Below are 22,695 nucleotides of genomic sequence, written 5' to 3'. Positions count from 1 at the left end.
AGGGTCACAAATGATTTGTCAATCCCGTGGTGTGCCGGACGATCGGCTTGCCAAGTGCGTAGCCTATCTAGTCTAGACTGAGCTTCTCGACCTTCCCCCGCTCCAGCTTTTTGAGAGTTTCGAAGATCATCATCGTTAAACCAAGGCGCAGTACTGTACACACCAAACAGTGGCAATGTATGTATTTGGGATCCATTGAGCTTTGAGAAACCATTCTTTAAGCATATTGATCGAGCGAAATTGTCTCATGCGTCTTCTAAGTAGTCGAATGGCTGTTGTGAAATAGAAACTTGACGATGCGGAGTCCGAGTATTCCGGGCTCAGGAGTTTTGGTGATCACCGCCGTTATCTCCACCGGAAAGACAGCCACCGGAACTATCACACCAACCCATGGATCCCGTGACCCCTATTATCCGGCGGCTTGCCACATACCATTGAACGCCGCGGACATTGTTGCTACTGTGGACATAAGCATTCTATGTGGATACATGTGAGCATACTAAATAGCAGTTCAACTATCGCGATGCTTGCCCTTCCACCTTCCTCTCTAGACTTTAGCTTGGCCTCAGGAGATATCAACGAGCTACAAGGCTGTACAGATCACATTGACTCCCTCCCGCTCTTTTGACTAGGGAAATGTTCGGCCCCAGTTCCACGTACTGTTTTGATCATCAGGGACCAAGTTAAACATGGCTATGCACGAGGTCAGTCAAAATTCGAATTGTGTTTTGGGAGATCAAGGGCCATTACATTCTCCAAATGCACCAAATGTATCGTCCAGCTGTTGGAAGGCCTGGGCAGGGAGGAAATCATATGGTCCCATTACGGCAGGGGGCGCATTATAGTCTGTGTCCCAGGAACCTTGGACAGGGTCTACAGCGGCCTGCGCTGCGGGTCCGTGAATTGTCCTGGAGCGCCCGGCACTCAAGGAGTCATTCGAAGGGCCGTCCACCCCAGAACCAGTTAATCGCGTATCAGAAGGGCAATGTGTTTCGATATTATCAGCCAAGGCATGTGTTATCTCGCGCTGAGTGGTAACTTTCAGCAGCTCCGTCAGAAGCTGTTCAGTTTGCCTTGCTATTCGATCATGGCTCTTGAGACTTCGACTAGCGCGAATTATTCTTACCACCCCATCCTTTGCCTCGTGAGCGGTGGCCGTTAAAGGTTTCACAGTTGGAGGTATGCAGAGTATCACACCAGCAGTAAATTTTGTCATGGATACAACTGCTATAGCGAAGTGATTCTTTAATGTGTGAACTGGCACGCGAGATATGCGAAGGGCAGCAGCTGTGGCTCGGTCTAGCGCCCTATGCATCGCATCCATGATCGCCCGCGAAGATGTTAGCCTGTTGATTCTTCGCTCCAAAAGCGGTCTATTTGCTTGTATGACCATGCCATCGTACGTCAATTGAAGAACAGCAGCCTGTAGATAGATTGTCTCCACCTGCTGCCTTGCTTGAGGCGGAAGCGTTTGCAGCTGCCCTTCAACGGTCTCCCAGCGACCATCTGCTTTCCAATAGTCAAAGTCATATAATTTCGGGACGGCTTTCCACCAGTCAGTGAGAAGAGCGTTCGACTCCTCGGTAATACGAATGATAGCTTCCAAGTTCTGTTCCTCTATTCCAGATGTCAGGTCAAGTCGACGGAAGCGGATAAGAATTTCGCGAGCGATCGCATACACATCTGTCTTTAAGACGTGAAATGGGGCGCGCGACGTTATTCCGTCGCTATTCTCCACTGATAGATTACTTAGCAGGGAGTGGTCAAAGACCAGGTCGTCGACGAGCTGTAGATGACGAACGTTGGCCGAAGGCAGAGAAGCAGGGCGCCCATAGAGAATCGAGCAAAATGTATCCGAAATGATGATCTGGTTCCAGCAACGAGAGCGTGTCTCATTAGCGATAGAAGGCAGCGACGATGTGCTTGTTTCTTGAAGATTGAGAGCATACGCAGCTCTGAAAGCCATGCCACACGTGGTCCAGGCCATATTTGGAGAGCTGTGGAACATGTAATAGCAACAGAGTAGAAGACAGACTTGCACCCCTTCTATACGGCGGTCCTCCAAGATGTCAAGCACACGGGAACGAATCTCTGTCAGAAATTTGCTCAGCAAATCCTGGGCATCAATTGAGTGCCTGGATAGAAGAATATGACCAGGCCAATCTGCGTCAGGGAGGACTGATTGTAAGCTGATGACAGCGACAGCAAGCACCGTCATGACCGCACCAAGATCCCGGCGTTGCCATTGATGCTGACAGATGATTGGCTGGGCCATTTCTCTAAATGACGGCTCGTGGAGTACCAAAATAAACCACTGCATTCGATCAAAGTAGGCGTTGATCAATGCAAGCATCACAGTCGTTGGGGGCATGGGTGTCTCTTTCAGACCCCATAGTGAGTTATCAGCACCCACCATGCCAACATCACCCGGCACAGCAGCTTCAGTCAAGGTCCGGCCTGTCTCCTCCTCGTTATAAACCTGCCTGGCAAAACCAATCGCCGAAGTACCAGTTGCATATTGTTGAAGGTCCTCGGACGCTCTTCTCGGTAAGGCCTGCGGTGTATCAGATCCGGCGGAAGCCGCTGGGGTGGCCGGTGCCTGATATTCAGAAACACGACGACATGATGCAGTGGTTGTCTCGCATTTGTGACCAGCACGAGTGCATAGTACACACGGACGAACTGAGTCACACTAGAAAAGATAAGAATCGCTCACAGCTGCTTATGTCCAAATGTGGGAGCCTACCTTGAGCTTCTGTCGACGACAACGGTCGCAAGCCTTGGATATTCGCGACCGAGTCGACCGCCTGGAAGCTTTCTGCATGTAGCAATTAGAGCGGTGGCTGAAGGATACGTCAGAAGCGAGGAGACCAATATCTGAGATTCCTGGGCTGTATTGAATAGAATCCGGGGTAGTGGAGAGAATGTGTTCGTGTTTGCCGGTGGAAAATGTGCGGGGACGAATGAAGCCCGCCAAGGAACCTGCGGCTGGGGCCGCCACGTGCGGGGAGTCAGGATGTAAGGCCATAAGGCTACAAGGCCACAACATCATCAAGACATAAAGGCATTAAGGCTGTAAGGCAATAAGGCATCCGCTCGGGAAAAGGTTGCGACCGTCAAACAAATCATCAACATCAACATTAACAAACAATTGACCTCCTTTTGCAAAAGTTGCAAAAGCTTATCCGGGTGGATTGGATCCACCTCACCATCGATTTGCTGTGCGCGCTTAGCCCCTTCAATAAAACAACGGCGTGTGAGCAATGTTGCTATTTCAGTCATTCGCGACATTCTACAAACTGGTCTAGCAGTGAAAGACTGCTCAGCCTGCCCATCACTTGTTGATCAGCCAGCTACCCAACCCAGCGACAACGAAAAGAAGATATTTCTCATTCTCCAGGACGCCGTCGACCGACTACGTAGTGATCTAAGCGATATGTGTGGTGGATATCGTTTTGGCCCCAGCAGCGATGATCACTGGAGCCACTAGAACGTGGCTGTCGTGCCGCGCCTCCTCGGTTTCGGTTTCGCTGCTTAATTGACATAGGGCGATGTCACATGAGATATCCTAGTAGGAATATTGTAGTTATAAAGAATGGTAGGGTTCTTTGCTTGAGCAATACGGTACCAGTTCTATATCCATCTCTATTGCAACAGTTTATCAACCATATACTCCATTGCTCTATCCGCTATTTACTCTGACGCTACATCATACACAATGTCCGCAACTGAACACTTGGATGCAGCCAACTTGGCCTTCTATGCTCTCTTCTCTCTCCCAGCAATATACTGCCTTGTTGTGCATGGCAAACATGGCCTCGTCGGCTGGGCTTACGTTCTCGCCATGTGTGGTCTGCGTATAGCCGGAAGTGCAATGTCCCTCAACGCTATTCACCACGACAAAGTCAACACAACGGCTGCGATCCTCAACGGCATTGGTCTATCCCCCCTTCTTATGGCTGCCATGGGCCTGCTCCATGAAGCGTATGTATCCCGCTCGGGAATTTTACTTCGCAACTAACCACCTCACAGAAACCACTTCATCCACCGCTTTCTCCCTCCTTTCCTGAACCTCTGGGGATTCCTCATCACACACATGGTTGTCGCAGGTGGAATTGGTCTTGCTGCTGCTAGCAGTGGAAACGAGACAGTTCTTCGTGTGGGGATGGTTGTCTTTGCGACGGGATGGACCTTGGTGGCTGTTCTGATTTGGTTCTCATATGGGGCTAATGCCCACAGCCGTCGACTGGGAGAGGAGAGACAGGTTTGTATCTCTCTATTCTTGTATTAAGATCAAGTCACTAACAGTCAAAGCTTCTCTCTGCTATCACTGTCGCCATGCCCTTGATTGGTGTTCGCATCGTCTATGCCATCGTAACCGCATTCACCAGCTCCAATCTTGAAGGTGGCAGTCTGGCCGTGCGCGTCATCTTCGGTACCATCCCGGAGTACCTCATCATGCTCATCTACGTGGGAGTCGGTATCGTCACTCGCAACCTGGCACGCAGTCGTGTCGAATACATCCAGCCGAAGAACCAGGCCGTGCCCGTCTGAACACTCTGACGACTGGTTTACGATCCTTGATGTATATATATAGACTACCTGAATATAATTCTCATCATTCCATTATAATCGTAATCATAACACTACCTTATCATTAACATCCACCACCCCCATAACCACCCCGACCGGCCACTCCATAATCCCCCTCCACACCTCTGGCAGAATAGACTCAATCCCACGAACCTCCATCTCCGAAATACCCCTCAACCACCACACCCCCTCGGCACCCTTAACCAACGCAAACAGATACGCCAGAATAACCAACGCCCTAGGCCTCCGCTCACTCACCAGCCCCAAAAACTCCCCTGGAACCATACTGGGAAACGACGAGAACCTCTTCCGAATATCATACCCAGACTCCCCCATCCTAACCGCCATCAACAACCCCTCCAAATACCCAACACACTGCACATACACCCCCATCACCTCCTCTTCCTCCTCATTACCAAGCAACATATCTACCAAGAACCTCAACTCCCCACTACTCCCCTTAGGCCCCCCATCCTGCACCTCCACATCCCCCCGATGCACAACCGGCCTGGCAACTAACAACGGCGCAATTCGTGCCCTCTCTTCCACAAGCTGATAATACACCATCGACACGACCGTCCTCACCCCGCGGGCCATATTCAACCACAGGTTCGGCGGCTCATACTCACCCCCTCCTCCTGCGCTACCATCAATCCTGCACGCAAGCGTATACAACGAGATTAGAATCGCATTCATACACAATGTCTCCGTAACACCCATCCCCGGGGAAGACACCGCCAACTTCGCCGTCTCAGCCCTATGTCCCCCAATTGCCTGAGCAATAAACCCGCCCTGAACACGTCGCAACTCCTCTGTTTCATGGGGCACAAGCCGTGCGCGATGCGCCGCAGCCACAGCCAGCAAAGTGGACAGAAGGGGCTGGTACTCAAAGGCCATTTCGGGGACGGAGAGTTCCCACATCTCGCGCACGGAGGGGATCTGTGCGGTGCCCATTGTGTGTGAGGTGGAGGTGATGTAGAGGTGGAGCAGGCGGAGGGAGGTGGTGTTAAGGGGGGTAAGGTGGGGGGCTTGCAGGTTGGAGGTGTATGGTGAGGGGGTGGGGGTGGGGATGGATAGGGTTGTGGATGTAGAAGTGGGTGAGGATATGAGGGCTGCGGTGGTGGTGGTAGTAGTGCTGGCTGTGCTTGTGCTTCTATTACTGGAAATATTCTCTCGGTAAGTGTACATGCGCGGTTCGAGAGGCGCATATTCGCAGGGGAGGTTGTGACGATTGCAGTGCTGGCATTTGGGACGAGTTTCGCTGCACTGTTTGTTTTTTGCAAGAGGGTCCACATTAACGCAGTGCTTCGGTTAGGTCCCGAGTCGTTATGGGAGATAGATCCTTTTGGTGGGGTGAGAAAGGGGAATTGATCAATTACCTTGACTTTTCTAGCTTTGCACCGCCGACATCCGCGGGTGGATTTGCGGTGGTTGAGTCGTGGGGGCATGACTAGTAGTTTGACTGACTCGGTTAAAGGTGCAGTACAGGTGCAGATGTGCTGTGCAGCGACAATTTCGGATTCGGGTATGTAGCTAGGAAAGGTGTTTGCAGGAATAGGGACCAAGGGGATATCAAAGCTTGACTTATCTTAGCTTATCATTAGTGAACTGGGCTGTGTCAGGCTGTGAAGTGTCCACTCTGTTTCCACTAATGAGCCGCAGTTTGGGGGCGGATTCGGATCCTTCAACTTGTAGGGTTAGTGTTGGTATTGCCGCTTCGGGTAGAGATCGTCGAGTGTTTGGGAGATAAAGAGTGGATGGTTTTCCCAAGTCGATAGGTTTCTTCATCATAAAACGATAACATCAAGCCTTCTATTGCATTCAACAGTATCTTTCTGACTCTCAAGTGTTCATCACCTTCATCGCAATCCCTTACTCCTCTTTCCTACCAATCAGTCAATACATTATCAACATGGGTCTCATTAAAACTGGTATCCAACTCGCTGGTGCTTACGGCCTCCTCAAGGCCGGATCCAAGTATGTAATCGTACTCATGCATCATTGCGGGTCGTCAGATCTTTATACTAATACTCCACCCCTAGGGCTGCCAATGAATTCCAAGACAAAAAGCAATCCAACCAGAACCAAAGCCAGAACCGTCAATGCTCCTGCTGCCATCACCATCAGCAACCTCCCCACCCTCAACAATTTCCTCCCCACCAACAAGCTCCCCTCCAACAAGTCCCCCACCACGAGTACGGATACAACAACAACACCCAGATGTACCCTCCTCAGGGTGGACCCCAGTACATGAACAATGGACCCAACTATGCCAACCCCGGGCCGCAATATCAGCATCCTGAGTGGCGCTAGAAAGAAGCTTCAGAGTGGAGTTTGGTTTGGGGGCTTTTGTGTTTACCTTTTGGTGGAGCGGGTTACGGGCATGGTTCTATTGAGCGATATGTTGTTTGGATTCCCCTGTATTCACGCATTATAGACCATGATTGCATGTAATTAGATATAGAGAGCGTTTTCGTTAAACATATGTTGCACCATCACTTTCTCCCAGTGAAAATCGATGTCGAGTTACTCTTGGTACATTGGTGGCTCTGCACTTGCTGGCCAGTGCTCCAGTCGCTCAAACTCCGCCATCGGCACATCATACCCCAGGTGCCGCTTTAGTAGTTCATGCGTGACATAACGCTCCGGCGCATTGCCCTGTGCGTCCACAAATGAGACATGTGGATTCACTTCGCTGATCCTTTGCAGCTCGTTAGCGTGCCGGTGGTGGTGCGGACACCCGTCCACTCCAATCAGAAAGATGGTGACGTGGACCCAAGAGAGACCCAGCAGATCAAGTTCAAACTCATCCATGTCGGTTGCTTCGCCATCAAGTAACAGTAGCAATCTCAGCATTGGTGTTCGCGGGCCTGCTTGCCAGCCATAGACAGGGTGGTAGATAGCGGATTCTGAATGTCTCTGGAAATGCAGATCCTTGATTTTCTGCCATCCGGTCATGACGCGTGTTCCTCCCCCTAACTTGACATTTCTCCACATATCGTCGAAGTTCGAGTGGTTGATAAACCCGATATAATCGGCCTTGTTAGCAAAGGTAACCAGCTGGTAGCCATGAAGGTTCTGGTCATGGATGGACATTGCATCCGTGAATCGGCGGATGATTGCTTTGGCAACATCTATGATACTAAGTCAGATAGTGTGATTACTGAAGAGAGGGACCCACGTACCCTTGTTCTTAGGTTGGTTAGAACGGGCGAACCCGGTGACTAGGTATTGAGTGTAAAGTGGTCGAAGAGGGTCAAAGTCCATTGATCCAGACACGTCCAGTAAGATCATCGTATTGTCAGTAGCTGTTTCGGGGAGGTCGAATGGTGTGAATGGAGGCGGCATCACCTGCAGGGAGTAACTCTCTGGCAAACGCTGAAGGCGGAAGGTATCATCCATGGAGTAGTAAGCCGGGGGTGGCTCAACGGCTGTGGCCATTCTCGCACGAGCCATCTCCAGAGCGGATATCATGTCTGGCTTCATGCGAGGTCCCGTGTTTCCCTCTCGATGGTTCAGGACCCAATAGAGCCGCTCCTCGGCCGTATTTTCGTACCCTCTCCAAGCCGGAGTAATACCTCTCCACCCAGAAAGTCCGTCGATGCGAAATTTCAAGGGGTTTGAAGCACGAGTTGCCCAAGCTATTGGGATGGGCTCAAAGTATCCTGCTCGAAGCATATGCAAATACTGAATCGGGCGTTTGGCTCGTAACTCGGCGATTTTCTGCTTCATGCCAACCTTTTCTTGGTAGGCGGCTACGATTCTTCGCCACTCTAAGTCTGGCCAACGACCATTTTCCTCCTCCAGAATTTCCCGTCGGAGCTTTCGGGCGCGAGTAAACATTTCTTCTGTTTTGGAGCTTGATTTATTCAATGACGAGATGGACAGAGCCCGCCTAAAGTTCGATAACTTGGACGATTTCAATGGCCCTATGCTGCTTGGGGCGGGAGCACTTTTGTTTTCTACGGGGCTTGAGGTAGCCGAGGCGTTGTCCGGTTCATCTAATGCCCAGATATCGCATTGTGGCTCCATAGCATCGATTGTGGCCTGTGACTTGTTGTTCAGTGCCACATTCAGGGCAATGGTCTGCCGAACGGAGTTGGTGTATCGTGTTGCATCCGGACGTTGTAAAGTTGTGTACGCAATACCATACGCAGAGGGGATCCGGATATACGGATTATTAGAGAAAACAGACGACTGGTAACAATCGTGATAAGCCTTCTCTCCTATTCTCCGCCATAACCAGAACATTAGTCTTTGTGGTATCTCTGAGCCCAAGGGTGACAGTACAAACCAGGATACATCACTGCTTTGGACCACATCTCCTGCACATCGAGGCGTGCAACTTTCCTCCGCCTGTACTGATGAATTTCGCACGTACAGGCCATGAACTCACTGGCCTCGTGTTCCGGCTCAATGTCGGTATTGTAGATCTGACACTTTATTTGGATGTCCAAAAGCATGTTCTGCATTTCTTGCTAAATAGCCGATGATGTTAGATGGGTCGCACATGTGCTGACGTCGAGGCGTACCTCATCCCGAGCTCGAACATCCCCGGCTTCGGTGACAACATTTTTGTGGGGAACACGTTCTGCTCCGTTCACGGAGCTAATGTGCGATTCATATGATGGGGGTAATGCGGCAATATCAGCATGATCGCTTTGGAGCCTCGAGTCGGACCTGCTAGCAGCTGCGACATTTGAGTATCTATCCGGGTTCTCGTAAAACCGATCAAGGGCCTCATCGAAAGAGCTCGCTTCCTTTGAAGTGCAGAGTCAGTTCCATGGTCACTTCGCTTGGCTGCTTGTGTCGCATACCTGCAAGAAGGAAAGAGCCTTCCCTTCAGTGGCTTCTGGGGCGATGGAGATGAATTTGGCGATATCGTCTGTTGATGGCAACATGGTGACGGTACCAAGGGGTACGTTGGGATGTTCGAACGACAGCTGTAGGCATGGGTGAGGAAGACTAACCTTAGCCCAATTTCCCCTCCTGTCAGCCTCAGCGTGCGGTATTTATCTCTCTGCTGATGGAGGGTTATCATGGATAGGTAACGGTTCGGAATGCGGAGATGGCCCGGGCGCCGCTGGTCTCCGCACCGCAGATTGGCTGGTGCATTGAGGTTTATCGTGACTAAAATGGCGCTATATTCGCCAAGTGAGCTTGCGTGAGATATTAGACTCGAACGAATCAATAAGAGTTCGCTATCTTTGTGAACTCCAATGAGCGCAGGGGGGATTGATGAGACTGTCAAATTGTCGCTAGATATGCTCAATGAACCGTGGTACCTCCTTGTGCATGAAATTGGAAGCGCTTTCGCTGCTTCAGTCGCATGAGAACCAGCAGATCGCTGCAGCGACACCTATCAGCACACTTGAATTCCCGTGGTTTGAGCAATGATATATCGTAAATCCCTCGGTCAGTGACACATCCATGTGAAGAGACAGATGACGCGGAAAAAGGATTGCATGGGGTGATAAGAAACGGAAGACGGGAAGGAATAGCGGCGGCATCCACGTGCAGCAAGTGATCACTTGACAGATGGGGGTTCTCCATTATCACATCAGCGAGAAATGATGGGGAATCTTCGATCTTAACGAAACCAGATCGCCGATTGTCTTGAGAACTGCTAGTAGTAATACCTATCAATTCGGGATGGTAGTTGCGAGTATCATTCCGGGGTCTCCAGCGATATATAAATTGATATATAAATACCTTTAGTAGTATCTATGACATTCAGGGGTTTTCTGCATGAGATAGTTCAAGACCGCAGATGACGATAGAAGGGTTATGCGTAAACCGACCACTCACTACTTATAATTAGGATTGAATTAGAATGCCAATTGAAATCCGTCCTGATATGTGCAAAGCCATGGGAGGGCTGGTCGCAACCCAGGGCGCGTGATTGACAGCCTGAGGCAGCAACTGCAAACCCAACAAAACACGTGCCAGGAACTAACCAATCAGGGAACGGCAAACAGACCAGTCACGGTCCAGACCCGGGCGGGCTTAGCGTGTCAAAGCGGCCTCCCCTAAGAAAAAAAAAAAAGAGGCAAAAAAAAGGGACGCCGATATAAATCTGAAGATTTCCCCTCCTTGACAATCTTCCCCCACATCATAACACCGATCTCTATCTTACGCTACTCCTATTTACTAACCACCACATTCATCATGGGAAACGTAAGCCTCTCGCTGTTACTGACTCTACGCGAAGTCCTTCCTCCTAGAGTGAAGCGACCAGCGACTTGATTGCGCCTTATCAGACTTAACATGAAAATCATCCACAGGGAGCCAAAGCCGCCTCCAAGCGCGAGCGCAACGCCAAGGACACCAAAGCTGGCGGCAAGTCGCAGTTGAAGACCGTATGTATTCTCTATTTGTTGTTTTTATTGATTGTTTAAATCTTGAAGAAGAAGGGGGTAGCTTTTGTAGGGTGGTGTCACGATCTGTGTAGAGAGAGAGAGAGAGAAATGTATAGGTGTGGAAGTGAAAGGGGAAATCTCCCGACGATCATGCTTACGCAGGGATTACAGAACGAAGCTGCAAAGGATATCATCTGCATGACTTGCAGGTCGACTTTCCTCAAGACTACTCGTGCTCCGGCCTTGACTGAGCATGCTGCCAACAAGCACAACAAGACCCTGCAGGACTGCTTCCCCGGCTTTGTGGAGGCGCCTAAGAAATGATGGGAGAGACTGAGATTGAACGGACTGAAAAATTGTTACGAAGCCATGTGTGTATCTGACTTAGCCTATTAAAGTGGCATTTTGAGCGATGTTCATCATCCCGCTAGTTACAGTAAGAAATTGATGTGAAGACTCCATCGAAAAGGAACAAAGAAAGGGAAATTGTCAACAATTTCATATGTATGCACAATAGCGGGCTATACATTACATGACTAAGCATATGCATGTGTATAAACCCCCCGCTATCAGCAGCCATGAACCTCTAGAATATCAGCTCGCTCTCCATCTTAACAGTAGTTTGATATTCTACCATCATTAGTAGTCAAGTTTAGCGGAGTCATGATATAGAGATTGAATACATACTCAATCAAGTTGCCATCCGGATCACGCACATAAACACTCCGGATCTTCCCCACCGCACCTGTGCGTTCCACGACTTTGTTACCTTCGAGGACGTCAATCTTAGCTTCCTCAAGTGCTCTGAGAACATTATCCACTTTGGTGTCCGTCAGAAAGCAGAGGTCTGCGCTTCCTGGCATGACATTCTGGGCCTTGGGCTCGAATTCCTTCCCACTCTCGTGCAGGTTGATTTTCTGGGAACCGAAGAGAAGGGCATGTCTGAATAATGAGGTTTATCAGGGTGACTGAAGAAAGGAAAGACCAGGGATTTATGGTTTACCGTTGAATGTCTGGACTACTAGGTGAAGAGAAGACTTCATGTTCCATCCCCAGGTGGCTTGTATAGAATGCGACGGAGGCGGGGATGGACCGGACTGTCAAGACCAGGTGGTCTAAAGACTTGATAGCAAACTTGGCGGCCATAGTGTTGTAGATGGTACAATTTTCGTTTCGAGGGAACTTGGAGATATGATACATCTGGGATGACTGGACGCGCCAGATGAGTAGTGACTGCTGCGCGGGCTGTCGCAGTTTTCGCCGAGCATAAGGCTCGGCGAGTTATTTTAGGCGCCGAAGGCAACATCATGGTATAGATGTGGTGCCTCGGCTCGTATGGATCCAGCTCTTCGAAGTGTATGATGAGAACTTGTCATGTATATTGGACTGCTTGGCGTGTCAACTGGGTCTGGCATGGGTCGCAGAAGATGCAGTCACACAGCGACTTCTAATGCATCATGTCGAGTTTCGTTTGGCAGCGTATCTTGACACGAGCCGACATCATTATGACCGTATGCATGTAATGCCTCATAAAATAGGGTTAGGCATAAATATTTTGCTATGAATCATTCTATTTGACTGGTGTGTCGTGTTTGTATTGCTCTGCATTTTCCCATACTGCTGCACTTGCTTTTTCGCAATCGAGAATACCGTAAAATGCACCACCAGGGCTATTGATGAAGAAAGGGGAAGGAAAGGTGAATTAATCGTTAAAAAGGTGTAGGGCATCCTTAAGAGCTATTTAGTGCGACTCTTGATGTCGGTTGCATAGAGCGGTACCCACTTCCGTCAGTGAGTACTTTGCACCACGTGTTAGGCGTGCATGTATAGTGCTCACTCTACTCCGTACAGAGCTGCTATAAAGTGCAACATGTGGGTAATAACTAATATTCCCTGCAGCACGTGGGGATAACACCCAAAGTTGTGATGTTGCTTGTTACTTACCAAGATTGAGTAGATATACAGTCTATTATGGGGATGGGCCTCCGAAATGGTACCAAAATCCTTGCATGATGAAATAGTTCACCGTGGCCTTTATGCACATTGCTGTGCACATATTCTGCAGTTAGGCCACCCGTCTTGCCAACTGTCCATAGCACTCTTGCAGTAGTTGCATTAAGGCGTCCATGCCGTTCTGCAAGAAGCACGACAGTCATTGGTAGATGCGTGGTGGGAAAGGCTCCGACACCTTCCTAATTAAGATAGTCACATACTACTTGACTTGACTCGAGTACTCGAATTTACAATCTAGCTGGCCGTCCCCTGTTCCTCTGGGAAGATGTTAATGACCAGACTAAACCAGGGTTTGTTCCGCTCATGCAAGACGGCCATGTTGCACTTAGTATATTGGCGTGGGGCGCGCTAAGCGGAGCCACTTTTACCAGCTGAACAACAACGATACCGTACCATATCAGCCCGTTAGCTGTATCGACCAATGGGCCAATCTTTACCCTAACCCCCAGCCAGGGATACATTTTCATCAGGACTGGATTTGTCGCAGTTTTGCCGAAAGATTAATTTCCTTTTCTTCCTTTGCCGCTCGGATTTTCCGAAACTTATCCCTGCTGCATCCTTTACAAAAACAGGGGTGTCCCGCAGTGTGGAGGCCGAGACTCTTCCTTTGCATCCTTCCCCTCCGATTACACAAGGACTGATAGAAGAATCATGGAGATGGAGAAGACTGAGATTGAACCACGGGTGGTGGAAGCCTCGACTGGCGACAACATCGACCCGGCTTTGGAGAAGAAGCTCCTGCGCAAGCTGGACTGGAGAGTCATCCCCGCTTTATGGTTTCTTTTCTTGGTGTCCTTTATGGACCGATCGAATATCGGGTGAGAATCTCTACCTGCGCAACCAGTGTTCAATCCCAAAAGTGCTAACGATAAAACGTCTTTAGCAATGCGAAAATTGCAGGCATGAGCAAGGAATTGCACCTGGTCGGAAATGACTATAATCTGGCTGTCACAATGTTTACCGTCGCGTACGTTATTTTTGGCATGCCGGCAAATCTGCTGGTCAAAAAGTTCGGGCCGAAGATGCTGGTGCTGTATATGTTCACATGGGGTAAGATGGCTGGCGGTTACTGATAATTGTGTCTGCTAATGCGGCGTCTATGGTAGGTCTTTTCGTGATGGGCCAGGGTCTCGTCAAGACCGCGAGCGGACTTATCGCTTGTCGCTTTTTTATGGGAATGTGTGAGGCTGGGTTTGTCCCAGGTTAGCGCCAGATACATTTCGACTGCGTGAAAGGACGTTAGCTAATACCGACACAATTAGGCTGCGCATACTTGATCGGAAGTTACTACAAACGTGATGAGTTCCTTCGACGATACGCCATCTTTTTCAGTGCAAACATGGCCGCAGGAGCGTTTAACGGGGTCAGTACTAGTTTCTAAGAGTTGCGGCGACACTCACTGACGCGCTCATAGCTCTTCTCGAGTCTTTTAACACCATTGAATCTGGACGGATATAAGGGATGGCGTTGGTAAGATTTCCCCGATACAACATTTGTCCACTTTCTTACAATCTAGGCTCTTTTTGATCGAGTCTATCATTACCATGGGTGTCAGCCTCATCTGCTACTGGGTTGTGGTCCCGTTCCCCGAAGACGCTACATTCCTGACGGCCGAGGAGAAGACATTGCTCCTTGCGCGCCTGAAGGCGGACGGAGGAAGTGTTCGCGATGACCCTATTTCGTTCAAGCGGGTGGTCAGCATGGCTGCTGACTGGAAGATATGGATATGGTGGGTATTCTGCGTTCTCCTATCTCGCCATTGACTAACTGAACCGTCATGATAGCGTGCTGGCCTACCTTGGGGCCGAAGAGAGCGCCAGCTCTCTCGTAAACTTTCAGCCAACCATCCTGAAGGATCTTGGGTGGACTAGCCGCTCCGCTCAGGAACACACCATTCCTGTCTATGCCGTTGCCTTCGTCCTAACCCTATCCTGCGCCTGGCTGAGTGACCATTTACGACACCGATATGTATTCACTATGATTGGCTCCGTGTTGACCATTATCGGCTGGAGCGTCGAGCTTTCACATGTGCAATCTGCCGGCGTTCGCTATATGGGCATATTTTTTGTGGCATCCGGAGCATTCATCATGATGTCTACGATTGTGGTGTGGTTATGCGTCAACCTTGGCAAAGGCGTGAAGCGCAGTGTTGGAATGGGTCTGCTTCCTGCATTCGGCAACTGCGGTGCCTTTGTGTCTGGCAATGTTTTCATCACCAGTGAATCGCCAAAGTATCCGACAGGATTTGGTGTTGGGTTGGCCTTTGCGGTGGTGGCCGGGCTGGCGTGCACGGTGTATTTTTTTGCTTTGCAAGCGGAGAATCGCCGCAGGGACGGCCAACCGGCCAAGGAGGAAACATCGGAGATGGCGCCGGAGGCAGATGACCTCGGGGATGCCCATCCGGATTTCCGGTTTCAATTGTAGGCTTAATCTGTGTGGGCTACCACGATCTGGCTGGGACGGGGCCAAGCTCAATTGATTGGATCCACCATGGCGTGGTCACTAAAATAATACTTTGTACGGCTATGTATAAGGATTACGCCTCAACATCATGTAGCCGACGCTGTCGTAGCACACAGCAGCCTGGGCCCTAGCTTTGAAATATACAGCACAAGCTAATGCTGCGTGATTACGTTTCTTTCAATTCCCTCCACGCCGGAGTACAGAGGAGGAGTCTAAATCAATAGGAGGCAGTTGTTCCTAGAACGACAATCCACGGCATTGGGCACCCATCGCCACGCACCTCCCACTGCTTCTCAAGGTGCCACTCTTCTTAAATCAGAAGTTATACTCACTGGAAATGCAATCGGTCGTCTGAAACTCGCTCATAGTCTGTACTACCTGAAGCACTGGACCGAATTAATGTGGCGGGCGATTTCTCCGGTTTCAAACCCTGAGCGCGCGACCGGCAGGGTTACATGTGCTTAAGCACTCAAATTTAGCGAGAACAAAGAATCCTTTGAGCGAATAAATCATTCGTCGTACACTACGGAGTATTTTGACAGGGATCATGATCTAGCGTGGCATGATATATATTGTGTCTTTATTTCAAAGCGTCGAGTGGCCACTGTTCCGTTCGTGGATCCTGGTATCGGGGCCGTTCCGGCCCTAAAGATACGCCACTATGAGCTGGTCTCATATATGGCCCACCGTGGTTTTATTACTATTTCCTAAATTATTACGCAACCTTCACTAGGTGTACGTAAATTACATACATACCCACCGGAAAATCCCAGAGGCAAGGGTCTGTATGAGCATGCGAACCGTAGAGAGTCTGAATATCCGGCCGAGTAGAACGGTGGATCGATGGTAAGATTGTCTCGAGACGAACAAATCCTTCCAGGTTATGAATTTCGACGCTCACAGAACAAATGAAGGCGGTAGTATTTGGGAAACTTTCCCGGACCTTTCCAGTGGTCACAGTAGAACGCCCGGAGCTGTATACCGGGCATAGAGTTGGACCCCCCAGACTGATGGAAGAGCTAGGCACGGGAATTAAGGATCCCTGTACCACTGGCATAATTTGAAGCAAAAGCTGTTATTAAGCCTTTGAGCCCAATGCTTGGTTAACTACATAGCAGTCATTTTTTGATGCGGTCGATTGTCGTTCGCAACCCTATGGACTCCGTGTCGTAGGCTGGCGCTTTCAGTTCCTAACATCCACCTACGCTCGCTTCCGGTTGTCATTCGTTTTATAATTCCTTTTCTTGTTCTTATTAGGTATTGCTTGCTCTTATTCAGGCCACAGCAGCGTCGTCATGGCGGTCAGTCCGCTGGATGTCCCAAATAAAGGCCCTGAATTTGTCAAAGTTACCGCCGTCTTGACGTGCATTGCATTCGTCCTGGTGGTCTGTCGCCTGACATGGAAGGGTTATGTCCAAGGCAGGTTTGCTGTAGACGATGGGATCATTGCGTTTTCAATGGTAGGTCCTAAGCTCCAGTACTAGACGTTTACTCACCCAAAGCCAGGCCATGCAAATTGTCAATACTGTTATGGGTGATTTAGGTATGGTTTCCTACAATCGGATTGCGACTCATACTAACTGTATCCAGCCTGCCACTATGCCTTTGGACGGCACAAAGCCGACATTGTCAGAACAGGCGGCAACGTTGTCCTTGCCTTGAAGGTGCGAGATATGTTCTTCCAGTCAAGCACGCCCAGCTAATCTTCGGCTAGTACTTCTGGCTCTTCCAGATCTTCTACAAACTTGTCCTATGTCTTAACAAACTTTCCTTTCTCACCTTCTACCTCCGGGTTTTCCCCAATCGCATCTTCCGCACGATCTGCTGGATTACCATCGGTCTCGTCCTCGCTAGCACATTCGGTTTCGTTATAGCCACCATATTCCAATGCACCCCCGTTCGTGCCAGCTGGTACAAGCATATCCCCAAGAAATGCGTCCAGAATGCTCCCTTCCGTTGGTCTTGGGCGGGTTACAATACGGCAATGGATATTTGGGTGTGTTTACTGCCGCTGCCGGTATTGGCGCAGCTACAGCTTGATCGAATCAGAAAGATTGGAGTCATGTTGGTGTTCTGTATGGGGCTTTTTGTGTGTGTGACGAGTATCATTCGCATGTGGGCGATGGAGAAGAGCACGACAACGACGGACCCAACCTGGGGGTCGTTCGATGCGTTGCTATGGAGTGCCATCGAGGCTAGTACGGGAATCATCTGCGCTTGCTTGCCGTTCCTGAAACATCCCATTCAGAAGGTCCTGCCTGGTCTGTTTGGTTCATTGTCAAATGGGTCCAGAAAGAGTCGGAGTCGGACGAGGCCGAGCTATCGGATGAGTCGATTGGGGTCCCGGTCGGGGAATGGCACGCGGAATGTTGATGCGGATATTTGCGGAGATGAAGATGATTCAGAGAGCGTCGGAAGCCAGGGGCCGATTGCGAAGAACCAGATCATCGTGAAGACGGGCATTTCCATGCACAGTGAAGCGGCATATCCATGAGGCTTGCTGGTCTCGGGCAATGAACCGGAGTGCTGGTATTGACACGTCCGAGCCCTTATACCCACACAAGCACATAATTGCATTCGTCTTTGGCATCCCTCAGGCCATTGGTTTCACCCTTATTAGCTTCATCTAAAGCTGACCCTTGCTCTTGGCACCGGTTCAGCTGCAGCCACAGTCCATTCTCTGCTCCGGAGCTTGTCCGGAGCTTGTCCGGCCCTCCGTTAGCGGGGACTTAGCCTGCCACCCGGCCGACCGTAGCGCCCATTAGCCCTGGATGCTTATATTGACGGGTGGATGGTCGGCGCCAAGAGGCCAGGACACTCCTAGCTAGTGGAGACTTCCATCTAGCTGCGTATTGACTTTAGTGTAATACATATCAATACACGACCCCTCCTCGTTGACATGGGTGGATATGCATTAATCCATCAAGTGGCAGCATAAAGAGGAGGGGCTAACTAGGCATTTACATCTCCCTGCATACAATTACTTCGAATCGCAAAAATGTCACAGGAAACGACAGTTGAGGCCGCTCCCCATACTGTGGCGGATGCCTTTCTAGAGGCTCTGGCCGAGGTAAACTGCCTTCAGCTGTCTCATATACCTCATCTCACATTAATAGGCTGGCATCGACTACCTTTTCACCGTGCTTGGCTCAGATCATCCTAGTATTATCGAGGCCTATGTCCGCCGTCAAAATGACCCTGCCAGACAATACCCCAAGATGGTACTCTTCCAACACGAGGTACGTTCGCGAGATCTCAAATGAAAGCTGTGGTACTGATCGCCCCAGTTCGTGGCCATGTCCGCCGCCGATGGATATGCCCGAATGAGCCACAAGCCGGCCTGTGTGATCGCCCACGTGGACGTGGGGACTGCAGCGCTCGGTCAAGGCCTGCACAATGCATCTAGCGGACGTGCCCCGGTCGTGATCTTCGCCGGTGTCGCTCCATCCACCCTGCTGGGCGAAGCTCCCGGTTCGCGCTCAGAGCACGTCCAATGGTACCAGGACATTCGCGACCAGGCCGCCCTCGTGGCACCCTACAGTCGCTTCAGCGCAGAAATCAAGTCGCCGCATAATGTTGGTAGCCTGGTGCATCGCGCCGTTCTCATGGCCACTACTGGCTCCCCTGGCCCAGTGTACCTCACTGCCACACGCGAAATCCTTGCCACACCTATCCCTAGCCCGCAAACCCGCCTCAAGCCTGTCCCTTCTTGTCAGCTGGGCTCTCTATCCCCACAAGCGGTGGAGCTCATTGGCAGTGCGCTGCTCAATGCAAAGTCACCACTAGTAGTGACCGGATACCTGGGCCGGAACCACAGCGCCGTTCAGGAACTGATCAAACTGGCCGACACCATCCACGGCCTGCGGGTATTCGACTCCGAGCTTCGCGAAGTATGCTTCCCAGCTACGCACCCAGCCAGCGTAACGAGAGGAACCGGCGCCGCACCAGCTGTGCAAACCGCAGACGTTATCCTCGTCCTCGACGCCGACGTTCCCTGGATTCCTCGACGCATCCATCCCTCCTCCGAGGCAGTCATCTTCCACATCGACCTTGACCCACGCAAAGAGCGTATGAACATGTTCGACATTGGCGCCGCAGCCACCTTCCATGCCGATACGGGGCTAGCACTAAACCAACTCAATGCACACATCACCTCCTCGTCCTCTCTCACTGATCTCCAGACCAGCTGGACTGATCGACGTGAGGCCCAGAGCACAGCCCACGCCGAAGGCCGCGCCCGTATCGACGCCCGAGCAACCAAGCTCCTCGAGACACCTGATGCACCATGCAACGTGGACTTTCTGTGCAGTCGCATTCGTGAACTTGTACCCAACGATACCATCTTCGTCACTGACTCCGTTACCAATCAAGTCGCCATGACCGAGCAGCTACAACTAACCCGCCCAGGCTCCCACCTTACCAAAGGAGGTAGCGGCCTCGGCTGGGCCGGAGGTGCCTCCATCGGCGTGAAGCTAGCCACAACACGATACGATATCTCTAATCGTCCAGATGTTCGCGTGAAGTCCGATACGAATTCACCTTTTATCTGTAACATCACCGGCGACGGGAGTTTTATCTTCTCTGTCCCGTCGGCAGTGTACTGGGCTAGTCATAGATATGGGTGTCCGTTCTTGACTGTGATTCTGAATAACGGTGGGTGGAATGCGACGAGGCAGTGTCTGGTGGATGTGCATCCCGGCGGTGAGGCGGCCAGCTTGTCGAGTAAGGAATTAGGGATCTCGTTGGTAGAGGATGGGCCGGATTATGGAGGAATTGCGAAGGCGGCTGCCAATGGTAATTTGTGGGCGACGAGGGTGAGGAGTGTAAAGGAGTTGGATGAGGCGCTGAGGGAGGGGGTTAGGGTTGTGGTTGAGGAGGGGAGAGGGGCTGTGGTGGATGTGGTGGTGCAGTGATTTAGAAGACCGTTATCATCCCATATTTATTTTGAGTTGTTGTGAGATTCCTGTGGTTTGAATATAGCAGGGCGATTCCACTTGAGGTGATAGTACTTGCTCTTCAACTGCGTAGGCCGCAGCAAGAGGTTGTTCAGGGCATCTCTTATAGTCGAGGTATCTTTCCCACCCAAAAACATGATACACCTCACCACAGACCTGAACTACACATAGAGAAAGTAATTTCGGTCAAGTCAGCTGTGCCAATATACCAAATCCATATCATCGCACCTCATATTCACAGCAACCCATTTGGTAGGTAGTACCCCGGTCCACCAATCACATCGAATGAATCACGTGCTAAGCCTACCCTCCACTCATTTAACCGCAATCTTATCATCACAAACTCATCCATCAACACTCACCAACACCCATAACTTTCTCCAACATAAATAAAAAGACAATGCCACCCACAACCCAACAGGTCCGCCCAGGCGCAGGCGTTCACATCGTCCTGAAAAAAGACCAACCGACTGGCCGCACAGTCAGCGGTACTGTCGGTGAGGTATTGACGCGGGGTAATCATCCAAGGGGAATTAAAGTCCGCTTGACGGATGGGAGAGTGGGGAGGGTGCAAGCTATGAATACTAATCTTAGCTCTAACTCTAACCTTGGTGGTATGGAAAATTTGGGTGTTGAGCAAGGGGACCTGGAGCAGGGAAGTTCTTGGGGAGGGGGTAGAGGTGGGCGGAGAGGTGGTAGGAGGGGCGGAGGCAGAGGTTATCTGGGTGGTGACGGGGATGAGGGTGAGGCGCTGGCGGAAAGTGTGGGGTTGGATGCATATGTTACTTCTGGGTATGGCGGGAGGCAGAGGGGGAAGAAGGGGAGGGGGAGGGGTGCTGATGGGACTGTGGATGGTGTTGATGAGGTGGTGGTTCCTGGTGTGGAAAGGGTAGGTAGTATGGATGCAGGGGTTATTCGGTGCCCGGTTTGTGACGTGTTTGAGGGCGATGAGGCTGCTGTTGCGCACCATGTTGCGGAGCACTTTGATTGAGATATCCCCGATGACTTCGTGGACTATCTCGTGGGGTCATTAATATGAGATCTAGACGTCGCGGGTGTGAAACCGATATCGACAAAAGAGAACCCCTGAAGCGCACCACTGTCTCTAATCATTTGCCAGGCGTGAGACGTCACTTCATATCATAAATGGCGACCTGCACCACAGCAGAAACCCCTATCAGACACAAGCACATCTTTGCGTGCAATTCGACACACCATAATACATATGTTGCTCCGATGATCTTCACCACCTCCTGTACCCGAAGTGAGACCCTATTGAACGCTGCAAATATCTCCCCAACACGTCTGCCCCGCTGCTGCTGCCGCCCCCCTGGGTTCACCGGCGTAGAGACCAACGTCTCACAGACGGACGGCAATAGACTGGTCTGAACGAGAACCAACGCTATAAACGAAGGGAAAAGAAGCAAGAACTGTGCGGCGAGCATGACTCCTGACACTAAGATCTCGAATCCCACGATGCCTGACAAGTGCGCTTTTGTGACATCTGTGCTAGCGGATGAGGCGAGGTCGCTTTTGAATAGGGCAGGAAAATGCATCATGAATGATTCAGCCACCGCATGTAGTGCTGTGGCCGGCACCAAAGCTTTCCATCGTTGGCGATCGCGAGAGTTCGGCACAAAGCGTTGCTGGTCGCGCGGAAGTATGGTGCGCGCGTTCCACAAGAAACGATCTTCAGCTAGCAGCACCGAGGCTACGACGTACGCGACCGGACGAGGAAGGAATATTGCTCTGGTCAACATTTGCTTCGTGCACAAGTGCTTTGCCCAGTAGCTACATGCGGAGCCAATTCCATTCAACAGGAGACGGAGATTGCCCGTGCGGTAGAGGGTGGCGATGGTTTGGAATAGTTGACGGCTGGATGGACCAGCTTTTTTGTCTCTGAGGTCAGAAAATGAGCCGAGAGCTTGCTTCTCCACACTCTCAAGTATCAGAATAGACACCAAGACATGTCCAACAATATACCGGACCTGAAGTCTATCAATATACCTTTGTTGTGTGATTTCTCAATCTCATGACTTACCAGGCCGCTCATAAAGATCTGTAAAAAGATAGGCACCACCAGTAATACATTGTTGGAATGTGTAGGTTCATTACGCCATATCGCATGAGCTTGTGCAAGTAGCGGATGGCCTCCAGCGGAAGGGATAAAGGTATTGAGCAGAATACGAAAGAGACTTAACAAGAAGTGTGGGGATGGAACGTATACCATCATGCTGTTAACAAAGAGTCTACAAGAGAAAAATCGCAATCGAAAACAGCAGGATGACCGGAAGATAAAGCTTCTGCGGTGC

At 50.6% G+C, this 22,695-nt stretch overlaps 12 protein-coding genes across 12 annotated transcripts; 6 read left to right on the top strand and 6 right to left on the bottom strand.

Annotated features, from left to right (window-relative positions):
* Window positions 1–192: 192 nt before the first annotated feature.
* On the bottom strand, window positions 193–2,931 carry BO85DRAFT_139888 (Zn(II)2Cys6 transcription factor). Its single transcript, XM_025654067.1, has 3 exons — window positions 2,747–2,931; window positions 751–2,692; window positions 193–693 (listed from the first exon to the last, which is right to left on the bottom strand). Exons 1-3 carry the CDS (start codon window positions 2,822–2,824, stop codon window positions 629–631), a joined length of 2,085 nt encoding a protein of 694 aa, XP_025512068.1. The 5' UTR covers window positions 2,825–2,931; the 3' UTR covers window positions 193–628.
* A 601-nt stretch (window positions 2,932–3,532) lies between these two features.
* BO85DRAFT_139883 (uncharacterized protein) lies at window positions 3,533–4,632 on the top strand. Its single transcript, XM_025654066.1, has 3 exons — window positions 3,533–3,984; window positions 4,033–4,264; window positions 4,315–4,632. The coding sequence occupies exons 1-3, from the start codon at window positions 3,719–3,721 to the stop codon at window positions 4,552–4,554; spliced, it is 738 nt and encodes a 245-aa protein (XP_025512067.1). The 5' UTR covers window positions 3,533–3,718; the 3' UTR covers window positions 4,555–4,632.
* A 6-nt stretch (window positions 4,633–4,638) lies between these two features.
* BO85DRAFT_427918 (uncharacterized protein) lies at window positions 4,639–5,547 on the bottom strand (the record flags this gene model as incomplete). The annotated part of the gene is made up of 1 exon (XM_025658181.1): window positions 4,639–5,547. The coding sequence occupies one exon, from the start codon at window positions 5,545–5,547 to the stop codon at window positions 4,639–4,641; it is 909 nt and encodes a 302-aa protein (XP_025512066.1).
* Window positions 5,548–6,505: 958 nt separating this feature from the next.
* Window positions 6,506–6,906, top strand: BO85DRAFT_491400 (uncharacterized protein; the record flags this gene model as incomplete). Its single annotated transcript, XM_025663715.1, has 2 exons — window positions 6,506–6,570; window positions 6,636–6,906. 2 exons carry the CDS (start codon window positions 6,506–6,508, stop codon window positions 6,904–6,906), a joined length of 336 nt encoding a protein of 111 aa, XP_025512065.1.
* A 123-nt stretch (window positions 6,907–7,029) lies between these two features.
* BO85DRAFT_139821 (uncharacterized protein) lies at window positions 7,030–9,677 on the bottom strand. Its single transcript, XM_025654065.1, has 5 exons — window positions 9,411–9,677; window positions 9,126–9,353; window positions 8,888–9,071; window positions 7,779–8,819; window positions 7,030–7,727 (listed from the first exon to the last, which is right to left on the bottom strand). The coding sequence occupies exons 1-5, from the start codon at window positions 9,492–9,494 to the stop codon at window positions 7,120–7,122; spliced, it is 2,145 nt and encodes a 714-aa protein (XP_025512064.1). The 5' UTR covers window positions 9,495–9,677; the 3' UTR covers window positions 7,030–7,119.
* A 1,042-nt stretch (window positions 9,678–10,719) lies between these two features.
* BO85DRAFT_452505 (uncharacterized protein) lies at window positions 10,720–11,550 on the top strand. The gene is made up of 3 exons (XM_025660837.1): window positions 10,720–10,770; window positions 10,878–10,952; window positions 11,124–11,550. Exons 1-3 carry the CDS (start codon window positions 10,762–10,764, stop codon window positions 11,274–11,276), a joined length of 237 nt encoding a protein of 78 aa, XP_025512063.1. The 5' UTR covers window positions 10,720–10,761; the 3' UTR covers window positions 11,277–11,550.
* Window positions 11,551–11,563: 13 nt separating this feature from the next.
* On the bottom strand, window positions 11,564–12,098 carry BO85DRAFT_462344 (VOC family protein; the record flags this gene model as incomplete). The annotated part of the gene is made up of 3 exons (XM_025661841.1): window positions 11,564–11,582; window positions 11,640–11,894; window positions 11,956–12,098. The coding sequence occupies 3 exons, from the start codon at window positions 12,096–12,098 to the stop codon at window positions 11,564–11,566; spliced, it is 417 nt and encodes a 138-aa protein (XP_025512062.1).
* Window positions 12,099–13,523: 1,425 nt separating this feature from the next.
* Window positions 13,524–15,607, top strand: BO85DRAFT_427908 (vitamin H transporter). The gene is made up of 7 exons (XM_025658180.1): window positions 13,524–13,783; window positions 13,849–14,015; window positions 14,072–14,167; window positions 14,228–14,328; window positions 14,380–14,435; window positions 14,482–14,694; window positions 14,750–15,607. Exons 1-7 carry the CDS (start codon window positions 13,617–13,619, stop codon window positions 15,387–15,389), a joined length of 1,440 nt encoding a protein of 479 aa, XP_025512061.1. The 5' UTR covers window positions 13,524–13,616; the 3' UTR covers window positions 15,390–15,607.
* A 1,116-nt stretch (window positions 15,608–16,723) lies between these two features.
* On the top strand, window positions 16,724–17,922 carry BO85DRAFT_522990 (plasma membrane protein Pth11-like protein; the record flags this gene model as incomplete). The annotated part of the gene is made up of 4 exons (XM_025665307.1): window positions 16,724–16,888; window positions 16,935–16,971; window positions 17,019–17,092; window positions 17,143–17,922. 4 exons carry the CDS (start codon window positions 16,724–16,726, stop codon window positions 17,920–17,922), a joined length of 1,056 nt encoding a protein of 351 aa, XP_025512060.1.
* Window positions 17,923–18,411: 489 nt separating this feature from the next.
* On the top strand, window positions 18,412–20,341 carry BO85DRAFT_404283 (acetolactate synthase; the record flags this gene model as incomplete). Its single annotated transcript, XM_025657266.1, has 3 exons — window positions 18,412–18,498; window positions 18,545–18,667; window positions 18,716–20,341. The coding sequence occupies exons 1-3, from the start codon at window positions 18,427–18,429 to the stop codon at window positions 20,339–20,341; spliced, it is 1,821 nt and encodes a 606-aa protein (XP_025512059.1). The 5' UTR covers window positions 18,412–18,426.
* Window positions 20,342–20,655: 314 nt separating this feature from the next.
* Window positions 20,656–21,433, bottom strand: BO85DRAFT_139722 (uncharacterized protein). Its single transcript, XM_025654064.1, has one exon. It carries the CDS (start codon window positions 21,351–21,353, stop codon window positions 20,742–20,744), a length of 612 nt encoding a protein of 203 aa, XP_025512058.1. The 5' UTR covers window positions 21,354–21,433; the 3' UTR covers window positions 20,656–20,741.
* On the bottom strand, window positions 21,217–22,616 carry BO85DRAFT_480540 (uncharacterized protein; the record flags this gene model as incomplete). The annotated part of the gene is made up of 3 exons (XM_025663015.1): window positions 21,217–22,371; window positions 22,425–22,442; window positions 22,473–22,616. The coding sequence occupies 3 exons, from the start codon at window positions 22,614–22,616 to the stop codon at window positions 21,514–21,516; spliced, it is 1,020 nt and encodes a 339-aa protein (XP_025512057.1). The 3' UTR covers window positions 21,217–21,513.
* Between the last annotated feature and the right edge of the window lie 79 nt (window positions 22,617–22,695).

The sequence above is a fragment of the Aspergillus piperis genome (genome assembly GCF_003184755.1).
Source record: "Aspergillus piperis CBS 112811 unplaced genomic scaffold BO85scaffold_20, whole genome shotgun sequence".
Taxonomy (NCBI): domain Eukaryota; kingdom Fungi; phylum Ascomycota; class Eurotiomycetes; order Eurotiales; family Aspergillaceae; genus Aspergillus; species Aspergillus piperis.
This window is presented reverse-complemented; position numbering and strand designations above follow the sequence as displayed.